The 18,680-nt window shown below is 45.1% G+C and overlaps 1 protein-coding gene across 1 annotated transcript in view; it reads right to left on the bottom strand.

Moving 5' to 3' along the window:
* Window positions 1-18,680, bottom strand: part of GUCY2F (guanylate cyclase 2F, retinal) — a 149,699-nt gene that overhangs the window by 128,382 nt on the left and 2,637 nt on the right. Inside the window, exons 2-3 of the mRNA XM_088482930.1 lie at window positions 4,334-4,635; window positions 2,264-2,618 (exon numbers count right to left, since the gene is read on the bottom strand). Of these exons, the coding sequence (XP_088339056.1) occupies window positions 2,264-2,618; window positions 4,334-4,635 (657 nt within the window). The remainder of the gene's footprint in view (window positions 1-2,263; window positions 2,619-4,333; window positions 4,636-18,680) is intronic.

Below are 18,680 nucleotides of genomic sequence, written 5' to 3'. Positions count from 1 at the left end.
AATAATAAGAGCGCCGGCCACGGCAGGGCGGTAGTGTGGACGGCACATAAGTGCCGTCCGCACTACACTACTAGGAACAAACACACAGCCGCCGGTGCCGGCAGCTGTGTGTTTGTTTTAGCAGCCGATGAGAGTCAGACAGACTCTCATCGGCTGCTGTGCCCACTGCCGGAGCCGGGCTTCTGGCTCCCGCAGTGGCTGATGGGAGAGACATCATGACGTCTCTCCCATCATGCAGAGCAGGCCCGCCCGGGAGGACGCCGGACGGAGGAGCATGCCTGAGTGGGGATTAAGGTAAGTGGAGTGTTTTTTATTTTTTATGTGTTTGTGTGTGTGTATGTCTGGCGGGGGGGAGGGGGAAGGACGGACTACTGCTGGGGTACTAGGGGCACTGATGGGGGGTACTACTAGGAGCACTGTTGGGTGCACTACTAGGGGCACTGTGGGGGTAGTACTAGGGGCACTGATGGGTGTACTAATAGGGGTAGTGGGTACTAATGGGGGTACTACTAGGGGCACTAATGGGGGTACTACTAGGGGCACTGATGGGGGTACTACTAGGGGCACTGCTGGGGGACTACTAGGAGCCCTGCTGGGAAGACTACTAGGAGCACTGCTGGGGGCACTGCATAAAGGATGATTACTACTAAGGGTACTGTTGGGGGGGACTGCTACTGGGGGCACTGCTGGGGCAGACTGCTACTAGGGGCACTGCTGGGAGGACTACTACTGGGGGCACTACATAGGGGGGATTACTGCTGGTGGCACTGCTGGGGGGGGCTACTACTAGGGGCACTGCTACTGTAGGCACTGCACTGGTGGGATCACTACTGGGGGCACTACTGGGGGGATTACAACTGGGGCACTGCTGGGGGGGAGACTACTACTGGGAGCACTGCATCAGGGGGACCACTTCTGGGGGCACTGCATGGGGAGGGTTACTACTGGGGTCACTATATAAGGGGCACTGCATAGGTGGGGCACTGTATAAGGGGCACTGTATGGGGGGACCACTACTGGGGGCACTGCATAGGCGGGACCACTACTGGGGGCATTGCATAGGGGAGACCACTACTGGGGGCACTGCATAGGGGGGACCACTACTGGGGGCACTGTATAAGGGCTTGTGTAGCTATCAAGGGTGAGGGCAGGGGGGGGCGTAAGGCTGAAGAAATGCCTAGGGTGCCAAGAAACCTTGCACCGGCCCTGAATAAGACATTATAAGAACATACAGCCTACAGTTTTTGCACCCAGTTCTTCATATAAATTGTTGAGAGTAATACCTTTAGAGAACACCCATCCCACAGAATTAAAAGGTGATTTACACCAGGAACTAGACACATCACACCGAATATTTCACATAACCCTACTTTCATGTATAGAACACTTGACACCAGAATCAATACACGATTCATAGTATTATATTAGACCTTAAAGCGCTTACACAAACCCCTGTATAAATTTGGGGGGTTATATAGACCTGAAAACATGGGTTTTCTTTTATAGGATATTTTTGATCATTGCCATTCTTAAAAAAAGTGAACTGAAAGGGCATGTTTAACAATACTCTCTAAGATATATAAAACACTACAACACAATGAACAATATACTTTATAACAATACTAATGTTATTAATTATAATAATAATACTTTTAAAATGTGTTTTTGTTCAGTTTGAATAAGAAGCTTGCAATTAATGGTAAAAATAGAGATATTGGGCAAGACCACAATGGTGTGGGGGGTTAGGAGTGAGGGGCATGACTTAATGGGCATCGTGAATAAAGGTCTTTCTTTAGAGCTATCAAAGAAAGTGTAGTGCAGTCTCAGAAATTCTCCTACCCAAAACCACAATGTGGTAGCATACAGTATCTTTCTTCCCAAGCTTCAGGGAGTAGTGCTTGATTTTCACAATAATGAGTGCAGCCATTGTTCCACAATAGCCCTAATTGCTCCTGCACGCAACTGTCTGAGGATGGCATATGGTGCATCCCACTATGTATGTATACATAGACAGACAGACAGACAGACAGACAGACAGACAGACAGACAGATAGATAGATAGATAGATAGATAGATAGATAAAGAGAGAGAAATTCACATTTTTGTAGTCATACAGTATTTTAAATATCTAATTTCTCATCAACAGGGTGATCAGACATCCCTCATGTACATACATTTTATTTTGAAGCATCTACATTATTATTTAACTTTCCTTTTGAATATCTACATCTAGAGTGATGATGAGGAAATAGTGGTTACTCACCTCCAGTGCAGATTTTTCCATTTGCAAACCAGCAGTAAGAGTCTGACTTTGGGGAGACACCATTTGGAAAGTGAATGGGTCTTCCCATGTATCTGACCATATCCGTTTCCATATCTACGAAATATGTCTGGTAAAGCTCGCAGGTCTTTATGTCTGTGTCCAAAATGACGTAGCCAGTGTAGCCATTCCCGCTCAGGTCTGTCCTTATCCACTGGTTAAACCCATAAAATTGCATGTTTTTAGAATGCTTGACTAGGCTGGTGCCAGAGACCCAGCTATGGTGACTCTTGCTGCTGTTCATAGCATGTGCAGTAAAGTAGATAGAATTGTATATGGTTCCAAATAAGGGAGACACCTAAAGATCAAAGCAGAAACCTGTAATAGTCACTGCAATCAATGTACTACTACGCAAACTGTAATAACTATAGATAAATCAACGCAAATAGATATGCAAATTAGTAACGGAGAGAAGGGAAGATGTATCACACCTTCTAAAGAGCGGAGAAGTAGACAATTGGAGATGTTGCCAATAGCAAAGAAACATCTTCTACCTATCATTGTATAGAATGTACTTGATAAATACTAGCTAGGAGCTGATTAGTTGCTCTGGGAAATTTCTCCATTTGTCCACTTCCTTGATTCATTTACCCCACAGAGTTTCCAAAACGAAAAAACAAGACTTATCAGTAAAGTCCATAAAAGCCAAAAGCAACATAAATATTAAAATGTTTGTGTGCAACTGATACTTCAGTTTTACAAATAAATCATTCTCATAAGGACACAAGTACAATAAATTAGCTTGCATAGGATATATTTTAGTAATGTGCATTATAACTCTGTGGAATATCACAGCACTATGATAATGTATATAGATAGATTACAGAACCCTACCACTTTGTGCAAGAAAACCTTACGTAGAAAATGTGTTTACAGTATATTTTTACCAGCAGTGACTAATGCTATAACATATGTTTGGAATTTGCCTCAGTAATTGAGGGCATGATTCAGCAAGGAGCGCCGTTGTTTATAAGCACGCAATCTGCTGATTGTTGTGTTCTGCGCTTGCATATGCATCACAGTGCGCGTGCTCGAACTAGCTATTGTGATCGGGACTGCGATTGCCTAGGCTAGGCACACCCATGGCAGAGTGATTGACAGGAAGTGTCGATCGGATCCCTCATAGGCAGCACGGTGCAGTAGAAGCCCATAGGCTTCTATAGGGTAATGCCAGCAATAGCTGGTGTTACCCTCCGCATCGCAGCCCGGCGGCCAGGACAATGATGCATTCGGAAAATGTGGTAAACAGGGGTTTTACCGCATTTTCCGTTTAGTGCATCCCGCTCCTGGTGTGCAAGAACTGGGACGCAACCATTGGTCGCACCATAGAAGCTTTGTCAGCCCCATGCTAGGTGCACATTCTCAGTCAGAGTACACGCCTGCAAAACTCCCATAACACGCCTGCGACACTCCTATAACACGCCTATGACACTCCTGTTACAAGCCTGCGAAACTCCCATAACACGCCTGCGACACTCCCATAACACGCCTATGACACTCCTTATTTCACGCCTGAGATACTCCTATAATACACCCAGAAGCATTTCTGTGCGTCTGAGAACCCACCTCCCAGTCACTGCCAAGACACATCCAATACATTACCAATACATTTCTCAGACCGTGTGTCTTAACCGCTACTGCGCCTCTGTGCATGCACAACGTATGACACATTAGCAATTTAGAGGCATGCGCAATTCAAAAACATCAACCATTTGCGCCAGTATTGTGTGCGATTCAGAATCAGCCCGATAGTCAATAAGAATTGCGCTTTGTGGGAAATTAAAATGTTTAATATTTTTTCTTTTTAAAAGGTTATATCACATAGGTGTATATATCTATCTATATTAAATATGTTTCTGTACAGTACTGTTAACTTCAATGTAGAATTGATACTTCTTACATTTTCTTACCAACATTTATAATGTGCTTTCCATGGTCCTTAAAGCACATGTAACAGAGACAATGAATATACTATTGGCATTTATTGTATTTGGGAGATGTTGCACTATGTACCTCTGTGGGATTCACCTTGGTGACAACCTCTCCGCTGTCCTTGGCTTCCTGGAAGACTTGATAGAAGTTTTTGTGCTCTGATTCCACTGTGATAGTGAGCACAGCATCATAGGCAGCTCGGAGCTTGGAGTTGTGTCTCAGCATCTCATATGGAGTCTTATTATAAGGTAAGCTATAGTACAGAGTGTCATATGGGATAAACACATAGGTGCCATCTGTCATTTGCATGTCATGGGCTATCTCCAGAAGTTGCCTCTGTGGTTGGCCACCGATCAGCACAGAATGCATGCACATGATGATCACTGCAATATATAAATAGCACATATATGTTTCATAAATACTATTTATTCATCTGTATGGAGGCTGCAATCAGCATGACTTGCCATGATATGATAAATATTCTACACTGGCAGGATATTCTGGTGAGTCATGTCCAGAATGTTGACATTATCTCCCACAGGGGCTCATGTGGTTGCCTTGGCATGTTCATGAAATATGAGTGCTCGACCCTTGGTGCAAAATGATGAAGATCAATGGCGAATGCATCTGTATTCCTAATACTTAAGATAATGCAATAGTAATGTTAGCACTGCGATCTATTCACATTATTGCAGTGACATTAGCAGTTGCTAAGCAGCAATAAAACATATCTCCATTTAATCTTTTAATGGGAAGGCAACAGATGAGTGTATTAATTTGAAATAAATAAAAATTTAAATTTTTCTGTTTGCATCTTGGTATAATTTCCTTTGACGTGGTTAATGCAACTTTAATATTGATAACAATGTCCGGACATGTAATATACACATGTACACTGTGCAGACACACCTCCTGGCAACACTTCTCTAGTCCCAGTGCTCTTCCTGGTTATCGTAATGACAGAGCACACAATACACCTTGCTGATAAATAGTATTTCACTGAAAATAATTTAATGTGGTTTGTGGCCCATAGGGACATAAAGTAACATAGATGTTGGGGCGTGGCGGTGGAGTATGATATACCCTGGTGGTCTAGTGGTGACTTAACTGGTGTTGTCGAGTCTGGCAACTCCAGCGATGGTTTTTGGGTCCGGTTGATGAGAACTTCTGGTGAATCCAGCAGCGCTTCTGTTGAGGAGTATCACTAACCCTCCTCCTAGTGCCTAACCTTCCCTCCCGTAGGTATACCTTAAACCTCCACCAGTGCCTTAACCTTATATTCCCCTTCCGCAGCCTATCCCTAACCCTCCGCTGCTGGTCCGTGCAGAATGACGACGTATCACATGTCAACATTTCCCATATCGACATTGTGAACATGTCAAAATTCAGCACAAGCCGACATGTTTAATGTCCAAATTTTAACAATGTCAACATCATAACTGTTGACATTGTGATTTCCACAATATGAATGTCGACATTGTAAATGTTGACATTTTCACTATATTCCAGAGTGTGGCTTTGTTTCTAGAGTGCAAGCCAAGGTTTCACATAGGTAGAGAGTGTATATAGGTTGCAATACACAATAAGCAGGTTGTACTAGGAAAACATATGTATTTTGTAGCTCTGCACATGTTTAAGTAGGTGTAGCAAGTCAAAAGAAGCAGGACCTATTTATACCATAGTTTACCTCTCTCCTAGAACGTAGAGAGGCTCCTCAATCTCAGGTGCCGGTACCAGATTCCCAGAAAAGTGGGCAAGTCTCATGCATCCTGCACGCAGTTATCCACAGTCACCCACTTCCTGAGTGAAATGGGCAGTTCAAGTGGCTTGATGACATGATTCATACTGAATTACGTCATTGTGGTCCTGCCCCTCGCTCTGAAATGGCATGAATTGCATCTATGTATAGTGGAGATGGAGCCATAATGATGCTTTCTTGCACCACACACTCCAGTGCCTCCTACCTGTCTGCACCACACCCCCAAGTACCTCCCTACTAGGCTGCACCCCACTTCCGAACCTCCTATCTGGCTGCCCCCTCCTGGAAAGCCAGAAAGTTGGCAAGTATGATTTGCACCATAGCAGCATGGAATAAATACAAGTTTTTGAACAAGCTAGTAAGCATGAACTCTTGTTGATTTGTTTAGCAAGTTTGGCTTCAGGGAACTTAAAGGATAGATATAACTGCGTGTAATTTGTATAACAGTAATGGTGCTCAGTATAATTACACGTGAAGAGGTGTGAGTTGCCATTGCAATGGCTTAGAGACACTGGCATCAGCAGTTGAACTCACCCCCCTTGCTGCCCGGTCTTTCCTTGAATCACTGATTTTTGTCAACAAGTCCAGAGCTACCATAAGTGCAGGGACAGGTTAATTGAATCGCCCCATTCATTTAATTGAATCGAACCCTTAGTTTAGGTCAGGCGTAAACAACGTTTTTCTTTTTGAGTGCCAGAACTTCAACATTAAAAGCTCCCCAAACTTAAGGAGTACTACCACCATTACAACATTTACAAAAGTAATATATAGCTAATAAAAATATAAGTGGATTCCCTGTACTTCCTTTCTTAAAACTAGTTTGCTCAGGTTAGGTTGAAAATTTGTAGCCAGAAGATGATGATATGCTTCAGAGTATTGTACTGTTATTCAACTGTGGGCAGGACTAGCTGGCAAGGTTCACTCACCAGAGGTCTAGGCATGGTTGAGTATGCAGACCATGCTTGGGTTCTCCAGTTTGGAGAGGGTCTAGCACACCATGAGGTGGAGAAGGAGGGAAGGAGTAGACAAGTGTATATAGTAAAAAAGTGAGAGACCCCACATATGCCACTCAAAACATCCTCGGGTGACAAAGTTTGTCTACACTCGGTCTATATTATTGCACTCCAGCTTCTCGGATACAGAGGCACACAGTTTTTTGGAAATACATTTTGGAGGGAGAGGTGGAATGAAGAGAAATGTGTAATGATACATATGGCATACTTTATTGTGCTGCTTAGCGTATATATTACAGTGAAAAAGAATACACCTAGAGCTGCAATTATTTGCCCTAAAAACAAATACCAGCATTTATGATATTGTAAAAAAAAGTGTATAGGTTGTGTGCAGAACTTTGGGCCCATATATAGACCCATATATTTATCATGCCCACCAAAATCTTCTCTCCATTATATACTTCACGATGTCTTGTCTCATAAACCCCCCAGTTTCCTGTCCATCATAGATATCATGTATGCCCTCCAAATACATATGCTCCTCAGTGCCCCATCTCATGAATGCTATTCAGTTGGCCCAGCTGACACAAGCCGCAGAAACACAATATGAAGCCAAGCATTACGCCCCATATCTTGCAGCACCCTGGAGGAAATACATGAAATAAATATATTCTATGATTTAAATTTTTGCCTGGGCTCCAATAGTTTATTGAAGGTTCCAACTAGTTATGTAATAAGGGAACCATTGCTATTTTTCTGAAATCCTAATGCTGGCTAGTTCATCCTGGTTACAGAAAATATAAGTTGGTGCATTCTGCCCCTGGTTAAAAAAATCTCACAGAAACAAATAGGGGGAGATGTATAGCTAGAAGCTGATTGACACTATGGGCAACTGCTCCTCTTGTCCTCTTTAGCAGATTTAATGAGTGTATACATCACTGCTAAATTAAACAAACTCATTTTTTAAAAGGTATTTGGAATACAGACATACTGGCTGACTTTGCAGTGCCACATGAAACAATTGGGCTGAGAACCTTAATAAGTTTTTTCCTTTGACAGAAGTGGAACTGCAGCCACAGATATAACAAGCTAGCATTCTACCAAAACTGTTATTGATGTAGATTTACAGGCCTATGTTAAAGCATGTGTAAACCCATGACCTAACCAGGGCCGTAACTAGGGTGGTGCGACCAGTGGCATGGCACAGGGCACCGTAGGGCAGGGGGCGCTGTTTGGGCCTGTCAATTTTCCTGTTTATTACCATTCTCACTTGTAGCTTCCTCCTCTTTTATCCCCAGCATCTCCTGGCTTTTCCTATCTCTTTCCTGGCCCTTTCCCATGAGGCTATGGCCCTTTTTCAGATGCAATATCTTATCTAAAACAAAATGGCTCCAATGCTCTCTCTGGTACAGAGCACCAAAAAAGTCTAGTTACGGCTCTGGACCTAACATTAGGGGCGCCTGCAATATGCAAATCACCTCCATAATGTAGAGGTAAATATAGGATTGTTTTAACACTTGCTTTCAAATTGTTCCAGGAAGAAATCTGATTACACTTTTGTGTCAGGTTGCGGCCTAGGATAGGCCATTACCGCGGTGCCGGCTTCTCCTGATCCCTCGGGTGGTCAGATGCCATGTGCAGCGGTGGGTGACGCGCTGAGCATTATTCTTAGAGCCATGTGGACATCCGTGTGCCGTGCCTTGGTTACTGCAGTCGCCGTCATGGACGCGGTCATGACAGTTCACATCACCTGACTACCCTTTACCCAATGGTAGCATGGTAGTGGTCAGCTGATGCTGTCCACCTATGATCTGCTACCTTAGGCTATAAAGCCTGTCTCCGGACGGAAGGAAGTTGTCTGTACAATGTTGTCACTATCCAGTGTTTACTGCTGCTACCTTGTTCCAGGTCCTCTCTTCGTGTTATTCTTGTGTCTACAAGTACCACCTCTTGTGCAACAGAGCATCCTAACATCTTGCCTGTGTGCTGACCAACACCATTTCTTTGTGCAACAGTGCGTCCTGTAACATCTCGCCTGTGTGCGGAACAACTGCCACTTCTTTGTACAAAAGTGCATCCTGTAACATCTCACCCGTGTGCAGAACATTTGCCACCTCTCGGTGCAAAAGTGCGTCCTGTAACATCTCGCCCGTGTGCGGAACAATTGCCAAGTGCGTCCTGTAACATCTCGCCCGTATGCGGAACAATTGCCACCTCTTTGTGCAAAGTGCGTCCTGTAACTTCTCGCCCGTGTGCGGAACAATTGCCACCTCTTTGTGCAAAAGTGCGTCCTGTAACATCTTGCCCGTGTGCGGAAAAATTGCCACCTCTTTGTGCAAAAGTGCGTCCTGTAATATCTCGCCTGTGTGCCGAACAGCTGCCAACTCCTTGTGCAACAGTGCATCCTAAACATCTCGCCTGTGTGCTTAGCAAGTGCCTGTCCCATTGTGCAACAGAGCGTATTGACAGCATTTCCTGCGTAACCAGCTAGTGCCCTTGGTGCGCAATTGGGCGTCAGGACACCACTCCGGAGTACATCACTAACTCCACCCCTTGGTGCTACTGTGCGTCAAACCACCTTCAATTATGTATTATTACAAGTGCCACCTTCCGACGCAATCGTGCGTCATAGACCTCTCCAGTGTACAAATTGCATTTACTCATTGGTGCAGTATACTTCTTACAGAAGAAGTTCTTGAGGGCCACTGTAGTAATCTCTCTATTCCCGTGGGTACCAGACACCTGACCAAAGGACCGCGAACTGATAGCTGGGTGCAGCATAAATACCCATATCCCGCTTGGAGGGGTCACTGGTGAACACCTCCCGGCTGGTTAGATTCCGCACCTTTGGTCAGGTCTCGCCAACGTCTGGTATTCGTGGATGAGGAGATCTTATATACAGGCCCCATGCCTCCAATTCAATCCTCAGCCCGGGACCCCAGCTTCCTTCCCCTCAACAGGGGGTTCTACACATCTTGTTATCTTGAAGGATATCTGATTGCATCTTTCCATCTGGATGTGCAAGCTAAATTGGGGGGTATTATGTCCTATTCCAGGCAAAATGCTCATCATCTGATTAGCTAAGTGAATTGGTGTTTGCACTTATACAACACAATACAACAATAAGCCTCCCAATTGATTTTCTACCATCATGTCTCCTAAATAAAATGTAAATTTTATTTATCGTTAACCTGTTATTATTATTATTATTATTATTATTATTATTATTATTATTATTATCTCAATATAATCAACATGGTATTGAAATACTCCACTGTAATACAAGAGAGATCTCCCGTGGGCCTCACTGCTTGAGGGCCCTGTCCACTGTACTTGGCATAGAAAGGTATAAGAGAGAAGAAAGTTGGTGGTTGGAGGCCAGATAACACTACTCAGTTAACACGTGATTTTGTGGGCCCTGCTTCCTTAATACAACAGTTCAATTTATTTACTTACAGTAGTGTAGCTACCACAATTGCAGGGGTGCAGTGACTATGGGCAGGACACAATGAGGGCGTTCAATCCTCTCCTAAAGTCTCTCACTGGATCTTTTGAGCATGCTTGGGACAGGTGGATGCATTATGGAGCCTCATTTAGGGGGAAGATGATTCAAACTTTCCAAAGAGGAAAGGTGAAGAAGCTGTCCATAGCAACAATTCAGCTTATACTGTAGCTATCATTTTATAGAATGCTCTTGATAAAAGATAGTTAGAAGTTGATTGGTTGCTATAGGCAACTTTTCCATTTGGCATCTTTAAAAGGTTTCAAACATCTCCCCCATGGGCTTTTAGGTCCTGTAATGAAAGCCAGTACAGGGCATCACTGTATACACCACATACACCTTGGCAAAGACCTGACTGAAGGATTTAAACGAGTTGGTGGTGATTTTCTGTATGGTGACTGCTGCCTGACGATTATCTGTACTTGGAAAGGTCTTGCTCTATAGGGGGAGCAAAATACCCCTATATGTTGAATACTGCACCTTTCTTAAAAGGTCATAAATGGTACGCAGTCATTTTTTATCTGTATATTAATTCTAATAAATGTGAGCGGTTTTACGCTATGGTGGCATCTCTTCTTTTGTTTTACATATATATGTGTTGAGAATCTTTGCGCACAGAAGGAGAGCCATTGTGAGGAGCTGCCACTAGGAGAATTGGAGTAACCAGGTTATCTCAGGAAGTCATTTTAAACTTGGACATTTTTATTTCTTTGGATTGAGAACTATCAAGACTGGTATATTTTATACAATAGTAACAAGATTTGCCAAAGAGATATTGGGGGTCATTCAGACCCGCTCGCGAGCGGCAGTACGCTCGCAAGCGGGTCGATGTTCCCCACTGCGCATGCGTACGACGGAGGGAGCTCCGTCGTGCACATGCGCGAGACCGGGGAGCGACAGGCTTTCCATCGCTCCGTGTCTCGCACCAAAGGGGGCGTGCTGTCGATGTTGATTGACAGTACACCCCTTTGGTGGGCGTGCCAGGGGCGTGCCTGCCAGACGGAGGCGTTCCCATGGGAACGCCTACCGTCTGAAGACGGCCCCACTGACATCACTAGTGATGTCAGTGGGAGTGATTTTGGTTCTGATAGAGCCAAAATCACTCCAGGGCTTGTGGCAGGGAGACCCTACCGCAGGGTCTCCGTCGCAAGTCCGATGGTTGCGATGGTCAAGACCATCGCGATCATCTTTTTGGCCGCTCGCATATGCTGTGGCCTTCCCCTTTAAATTTTGCTACGGATGTGATGAATGTTCCACCACATGTCAGAAATGTCAGTTTTAGGGTATTTTATGGGTGGATCTGGTCACCCACGGTAAGCCAAATGGTGAATGCAGCAAAAAATCCTGGAGATAATGTCTGACTGATCCCTGACAAAAGGGTCGTCCTATGCCCATCCAGGGTTTGAAGCCTGTGTGATGAATACTGAAACTGTGATTCGCATTGTCATTTAAAGATTACTATTTCAAGTACTGCTACCTCTGGGTTTATCTCCCTGTGCACAGTACTGCTACCTCTGGGTTTATCTCCCTGTGCACAGTACTGCTACCTTTGGGTTTATCTTAGGGGTGAGCGGGTTCGGATTTCTGAAATCCGAACCCCCCCGAGCCCCCCCGATCCGAGGCCGATCCGAGTCAGGCTCAACTTTTCCAGCCTGACTCGGATCTGAAATCGAGGCAAAACGTCATCATCCCGCCTTCCGGGTCTCGCAGGTTTTGGATTCTATATAAGGTACCCGTGTCGGCGCCATTTTCTCACTCGGCTGTGGACAGTGAAGAGGGAGGGTGAGAGTTAGGGCTGGCTGGGCTGTGTAGTGTAGTGTTGTGCTGTGCTGTGCTGCGCTGTGCTGCTGATGTCCATAGGAGCTGTGTCCACTCCTCCAAAGTCCATAGGGGCTGGCTGTGTTGTGCTGTGCTGCTGTTGTCCATAGGGGCTGTGTCCACTCCTCCAAAGTCCAAAGGGGCTGGCTGTGCTGCGCTGTGCTGCTGATGTCCATAGGAGCTGTGTCCACTCCTCCAAAGTCCATAGGGGCTGGCTGTGTTGTGCTGTGCTGCTGTTGTCCATAGGGGCTGTGTCCACTCCTCCAAAGTCCATAGGGGCTGGCTGTGTTGTGCTGTGCTGCTGTTGTCCATAGGGGCTGTGTCCACTCCTCCAAAGTCCATAGGGGCTGGCTGTGTTGTGCTGTGCTGCTGTTGTCCATAGGGGCTGTGTCCACTCCTCCAAAGTCCATAGGGGCTGGCTGTGTTGTGCTGTGCTGCTGTTGTCCATAGGGGCTGTGTCCACTCCTCCAAAGTCCATAGGGGCTGGCTGGACTGTGTTGTGCAGTCAGTTGTCCATAGGGGCTGTGTCCACTCCAAAGTCCTGTGCAGTGTCCCAGTCCTAAAGGGGTGCTGTAGTGTTGTCCAGGGGGTGCTCTGTCCATCAGGGATGCTCCCCCCAAGTGCAAAAAAAATAAATATTTTTTCTGTGTTTGTGAATTGTGTGCGCAGTAGCCGCACGTGCATCAACAAAGTAGTGCCAAGCGTGCGCCTGTGTCATAAGTAAAGGGCCGGCTGGCTTGACCGTTAAAAGGTGCTGTAACCCCCAAAGTGCACTCCAAACAAAATAAAAAAATATTTTCTGTGCTTGTGAATTGTGTGCACTGTGGCTGCATGTGCATCAACAAAGGAGCAGCGCCAAGCGTGCGCCTGTGTCCCATAAGTAAAGGGCCGGCTGGCTTGTCCATTAAAGGGTGCTGTAACCCCTAAAGGGCACTCCAAACAAAATAAAAATATATATTTTTTTGTGTTTGTGAATTGTGTGCGCAGTAGCCGCACGTGCATCAACAAAGTAGCGCCAAGTGTGCGCCTGTGTCATAGGTAAAGGGCTGGCTGGCTTGACTGTTAAAGGGTGCTGTAACCCCCAAAGTGCACTCTAAAAAAATAAAAAAATATATTTTTTTGTGTTTGTGAATTGTATGTGCAGTAGCAGCACGTGCATCAACAAAGTAGTGCCAAGCGTGCGCCTGTGTCATAAGTAAAGGGCCGGCTGGCTTGACCGTTAAAGGGTGCTGTAACCCCCAAAGTGCACTCCAAACAAAATAAAAAAATATTTTCTGTGTTTGTGAATTGTGTGCACTGTGGCTGCACGTGCATCAACAAAGGAGCAGCGCCAAGCGTGCGCCTGTGTCCCATAAGTAAAGGGCTGGCTGGCTTGTCCATTAAAGGGTGCTGTAACCCCTAAAGGGCACTCCAAACAAAATAAAAAAATATTTTCTGTGTTTGTGAATTGTGTGCACTGTGGCTGCACGTGCATCAACAAAGGAGCAGCGCCAAGCGTGCGCCTGTGTCCCATAAGTAAAGGGCCGGCTGGCTCATTTCTTAAAGGGTGGTGTAACCCACAAAGTGCACTAGTGTCCAACAAAAATAAAAAATTATTTTCTGTTTGTGTGCGCCTTAGTCGCACGTATATATCAATATAATATAAATGGAGGACCAAACTTTCTCCGATAAAAATAAAATAGGGAAAGATCAAGAACCACTTCCTCCTAGTGCTGTTGCTGCTGCTGAGAGTTGTTCATCATCCCAGAGAGGAAGTAGGAACACCACTACTTTTACTAAACAATTGACCCTCCAACAGTCCTAGCGAGGAGGATGAAGTACGACAGCAGTCATCCTAAAGCAAAACGTATAACTGAGGCCTTGACTGCTATGTTGGTGTTAGACGTGCATCCGGTATCCGCCATTAGTGCAGTGGGATTTAGACAATTGATGGAGGTAGTGTGTCCCTGGTTCCAAATCCCGTCTAGATTCCACCTGCATCCACAAAGCAGCAGCGACAAGCGTGCGTCTGTCTGTTAAAGGGTGGTGTAACCCTCAAAGTGCGCTCCACAAACAATAAAAAAAATCCTTTTTTTTCTGTCTTTGTGAATTGTGTGGGCTGTAGCCGCACCTGCATCCTCAAAGCAGCAGCGACAAGAGTGCCTCTGTCTGTTAAAGGGTGGTGTAACCCTCAGAGTGCTCCAAAAAATTAAAAATATTTTTTTTATGTGTTTGTGACTTGTGTGCGATGTAGCCGCACGTGCATCAATACAGTAGCAGCGCCAAGCGTGCGCCTGTGTCATAAGTGAAAGGCCAGTTTGGACATCTGGTCCGGACTGAAGGACGTGCCAACAATTTCTGACAAGTCTATTGTCACTGCGTATGATACTCAAAGCAGCAGCGACAAGCATGCGTCTGTCTGTTAAAGGGTGGTGTTACCCCCAAAGTACGCTCCAACAAAATAAAATAATCTTTTTTTCTGTGTTTGTGTGTGAAATGTATGCACAGTAGCCGCACCTGCATCCTCAAAGCAGGAGCGCCAAGCGTGCGTCTGTCTGTTAAAGGGTGGTGTAACCCTCAAAGTGCGCTCCAACCAAAATAAAATAATCTTCTTATTTTTTTCTGTGTTTGTGTGTGAAATGTATGCGCAGTAGCCACACCTGCATCCTCAAAGCAGCAGCGACAAGCGTGCGTCTGTCTGTTAAAGGGTGGTGTAACCCTCAAAGTGCGCTCCACAAACAATAAAAAAAAAAATTTTTTTATGTGTGTTTGTGAATTGTGTGGGCTGTCGCCGCACCTGCATCCTCAAAGCAGCAGCGACAAGCGTGCGTCTGTCTGTCAAATGGTGGTGTAACCCCCAAAGTGCGCTCCACAAAAAATAAAAAATTATTTTTTTCTGTCTTTGTGAAATGTGTGGGCTGTAGCCGCACCTGCATCCTCAAAGCAGCAGCGACAAGTGTGCGTCTGTCTGTTAAAGGGTGGTGTAACCCTCAAAGTGCGCTCCACAAAAAATAAAAAATAAATTTTTTTTCTGTCTTTGTGAATTGTGTGGGCTGTAGCCGCACCTGCATCCTCAAAGCAGCAGCGACAAGCGTGCGTCTGTCTGTTAAAGGATTACATCAGTGACAGCATCCAAGTAGGCATGTCAGACGGTCCGTACATGTACTGGCAGGAAAAAGAGTCAATTTGGAGGCCCCTGTACAAACTGGCTCTATTTTACCTGAGTTGCCCCCCCTCCAGTGTGTACTCCGAAAGAGTGTTTAGTGCAGCCGGGAACCTTGTCAGCGAAAGGCGTAGGAGGTTGATTCCACAAAATGTGGAGAAGATGATGTTCATAAAAATGAATTAACAACTCTTCCAGGGAGACCAGCCACCAGAACGTACAGAGGTACCTGTGGGTGGATTCCAGCGGGGACGAATTAATACTCTGTGAGGATGAGGATGTACACAACACTGAAGAGGGTGAGGAATCGGTGAATGAGGAGGATGAGGACGACATCTTGCCTCCGTAGAGCCAGTTTGTGCAAGGACAGATTAATTGCCAGCTTGTTTTGTGGGGGCCCAAACGAGCCAATCATTTCAGCCACAGTCGTGTGGCAGACCCTGGCGCTGAAATGATTGGTTTGTTAAAGTGTGCATGTCCTGTTTATACAACATAAGGGTGGTTGGGAGGGCCCAAGGACAATTCCATCTTGCACCTCTTTTTTTTCTTTGCATTATGTACTGTTTGCGGCCTAGTTTTCAAACTGCCATCCTGTCTGCCACTGCAGTGTCACTCCTAGATGGGCCACGTGTTTGTGCCGCCCACTCGTGTCGCTTAGCATAGTCATCCAGCTACCTCGGTGCAACCTTTTGGACATAAAAACACTATTGTGAGGTGTGAGGTGTTCAGAATAGACTGGAAATGAGTGGAAATTAAGGTTTTTGAGGCTAATAATAGCATAGGAGCAGAAAAACCAACACATTCTGTGATTTTAGCTGTTTTTATGCTTTTTTCAAAAAAAATACAGATCCAAAACACAAAACCCAGAACCCAAAACACCGAAGGGTGGTTTTGGCAAAACCAATCCAGATTCAAAACACGAAGAAAGATCCAGATCCAAAACCAAAACACAAAACACGAAAAGTGGCCGGTGCATCTCCCTGTGCACAGCACTGCTACCTCTGGGTTTATCTCCCTGTACACAGTACTGCTACCTCTGGGTTTATCTCCCTGTACACAGTACTGCTACCTTTGGGTTTATCTCCCTGTGCACAGCACTGCTACCTCTGGGTTTATCTCCCTGTGCACAGCACTGCTACCTCTGGGTTTATCTCCCTGTACACAGTACTGCTACCTCTGGGTTTATCTCCCTGTGTACAGCACTGCTACCTCTGGGTTTATCTCCCTGTGCACAGTACTGCTACCTCTGGGTTTATCTCCCTGTACACAGCACTGCTACCTCTGGGTTTATCTCCCTGTACACAGTACTGCTACCTCTGGGTTTATCTCCCTGTACACAGCACTGCTGACGGTTCCATAAACACTCATGAGAACACACAGTGAACATCTACGCTCACTGAAAAGCTCCACAGCAGAAGACTTGCACTTCATAAGTCACGGTATACATAGATTGTGGGAATATTGTGTAATGTCAATTTTAAGTTCAGTAACTTCAAAAACCTATTTTACCTATGTTATGTATACTATTAAAATGACTTTATACAACAAGGTAAAATCATTTGTAATTAAATAATTATAGTTTAAATTTAGAGAATATTTTATGCACAATAAACAATGACTAGTTCACTTATGGTAGAAACATTTAAACGCAAGCAATCATCACCCTGTAATAAAAAAATCATTGCCTGTCATCCAGCCCGCTGACTCTTTGCAGATGATTTCCAGCAGAATAAGCAAGAACAGTTTGTGATTACTTGCCAATTTAAGGGTAATAAAAAGAAACAGGAAAGAGTTGGATAATTCTCTTCTTCCCCTGATGTGTGGACATAACATCTAATGTACCAGGCTATCTAGAAACTTGAGAACAAACGGACAATTAAACAGCCATTGTATGTCGGTATTACCTAGGAGGAAATTACTCCCGACATGTGTCTATGTTAGGACTCTTTTGACCCATCATTTACAGGATCGCTAACTAGCGTGGCCACCTATAGCTTCAGTGCCGCTGTGTCTCTCCAGCCCCATCCCTCATCTTCTCCACAGCCTCAAGCCCCCCTCCCGTGTCTTTCCTAGGCTATGTCATTCCCATTGTTTCTCTGCAGCTTCCTGCCACCAATGTGTCTCTCAAGCCTAATGCAGTCCCTGTTTCTCCATCCTCATGCCACAACCTGTATCTCTCCAGCCTCTTGCAACGTGTTCCAGTCCCTATGCCGCTACTGTGTCTCTATCAGAGTTTGTTGTTGGTCTACGGAGGTGTTGGAGGGGGTCACGGTCACCCTATGGAGGGGGTCACCAGCTACAAGCTCTGACAGGTGTCTTGTCCTTCCTTCCCATCTCTGCACCGCCATGTGCCTCTCTCATTTCTATCCCTCCTTTGTAACCACCCTCGGTTTGTTTGTCTCTCTTTCATCTCTGCCCCCCTCCTCAACCCTCTTTCATCTCTGCAACCCTCGCTTTTATCTCCACCCATCTCCCTTTAATCCCTCCCCCCCCATCTCTTTTATCCCTCTCTCATGATGGGAAAGGGATATGCAAGTGTGTGTTGAGTAGGCTCCAGGCGCTGACAGCGCTTGCTGAGGGAGAAGTGAGGCTGTAGCTAACAGCCAGCTAGTGAGAGCTGTGAGGGGATGGAGGGGACTTGGGGGGGGGGGGTATAGCCAGAGATTTGTGCCTGTATATGTTCAACTTTATATATTGTGCACTCAACATTCTATGTTAAACAGGTTTAACAAGTAAAGTCATGATACCAATAAAGATAGAATTAGCCAAGTGATCTTAAATGTGATTCTTGATATTTAGAAATCAGAGATCACATTGCATAGACCAAGAGCAGAAGGTTTTACACTGGTGCATTAGTGCAATCAATAGTGCACAGTCACCTAAAAAAAACAATATGGCTATTTTTCTGGGTCATGTTGGCCCACATTAGACATCGCACACATATAGAGGTCTCCACAAGACTTTAGAAATGGGGAGATCAGCCAATTCCACGCCAGAGCAATGATGAATTGCTCTGGCAATGTTATTTATCGGGGTCCACTCGGACCCGTTAATTAACATAATGAATAGACCATACCGCTTGGAGTGTAGTGTATTTGATCACTATACAGTCCTTGAGAAGTCAGATGTATATATAGTACTAAGCATTACATATACAATACATACTGTATTTGGTACATGTCCGCACTGTCATCATAGAGTTTGTATTACCCCATCTGCATAACCCACATACTGTATTTATGCTCTAGTCTGCA

Source organism: Taudactylus pleione, unplaced genomic scaffold (genome assembly GCF_031769625.1).
Source record: "Taudactylus pleione unplaced genomic scaffold, aTauple2 ptg000296l, whole genome shotgun sequence".
Taxonomy (NCBI): Eukaryota; Metazoa; Chordata; class Amphibia; order Anura; family Myobatrachidae; genus Taudactylus; species Taudactylus pleione.
This window is presented reverse-complemented; position numbering and strand designations above follow the sequence as displayed.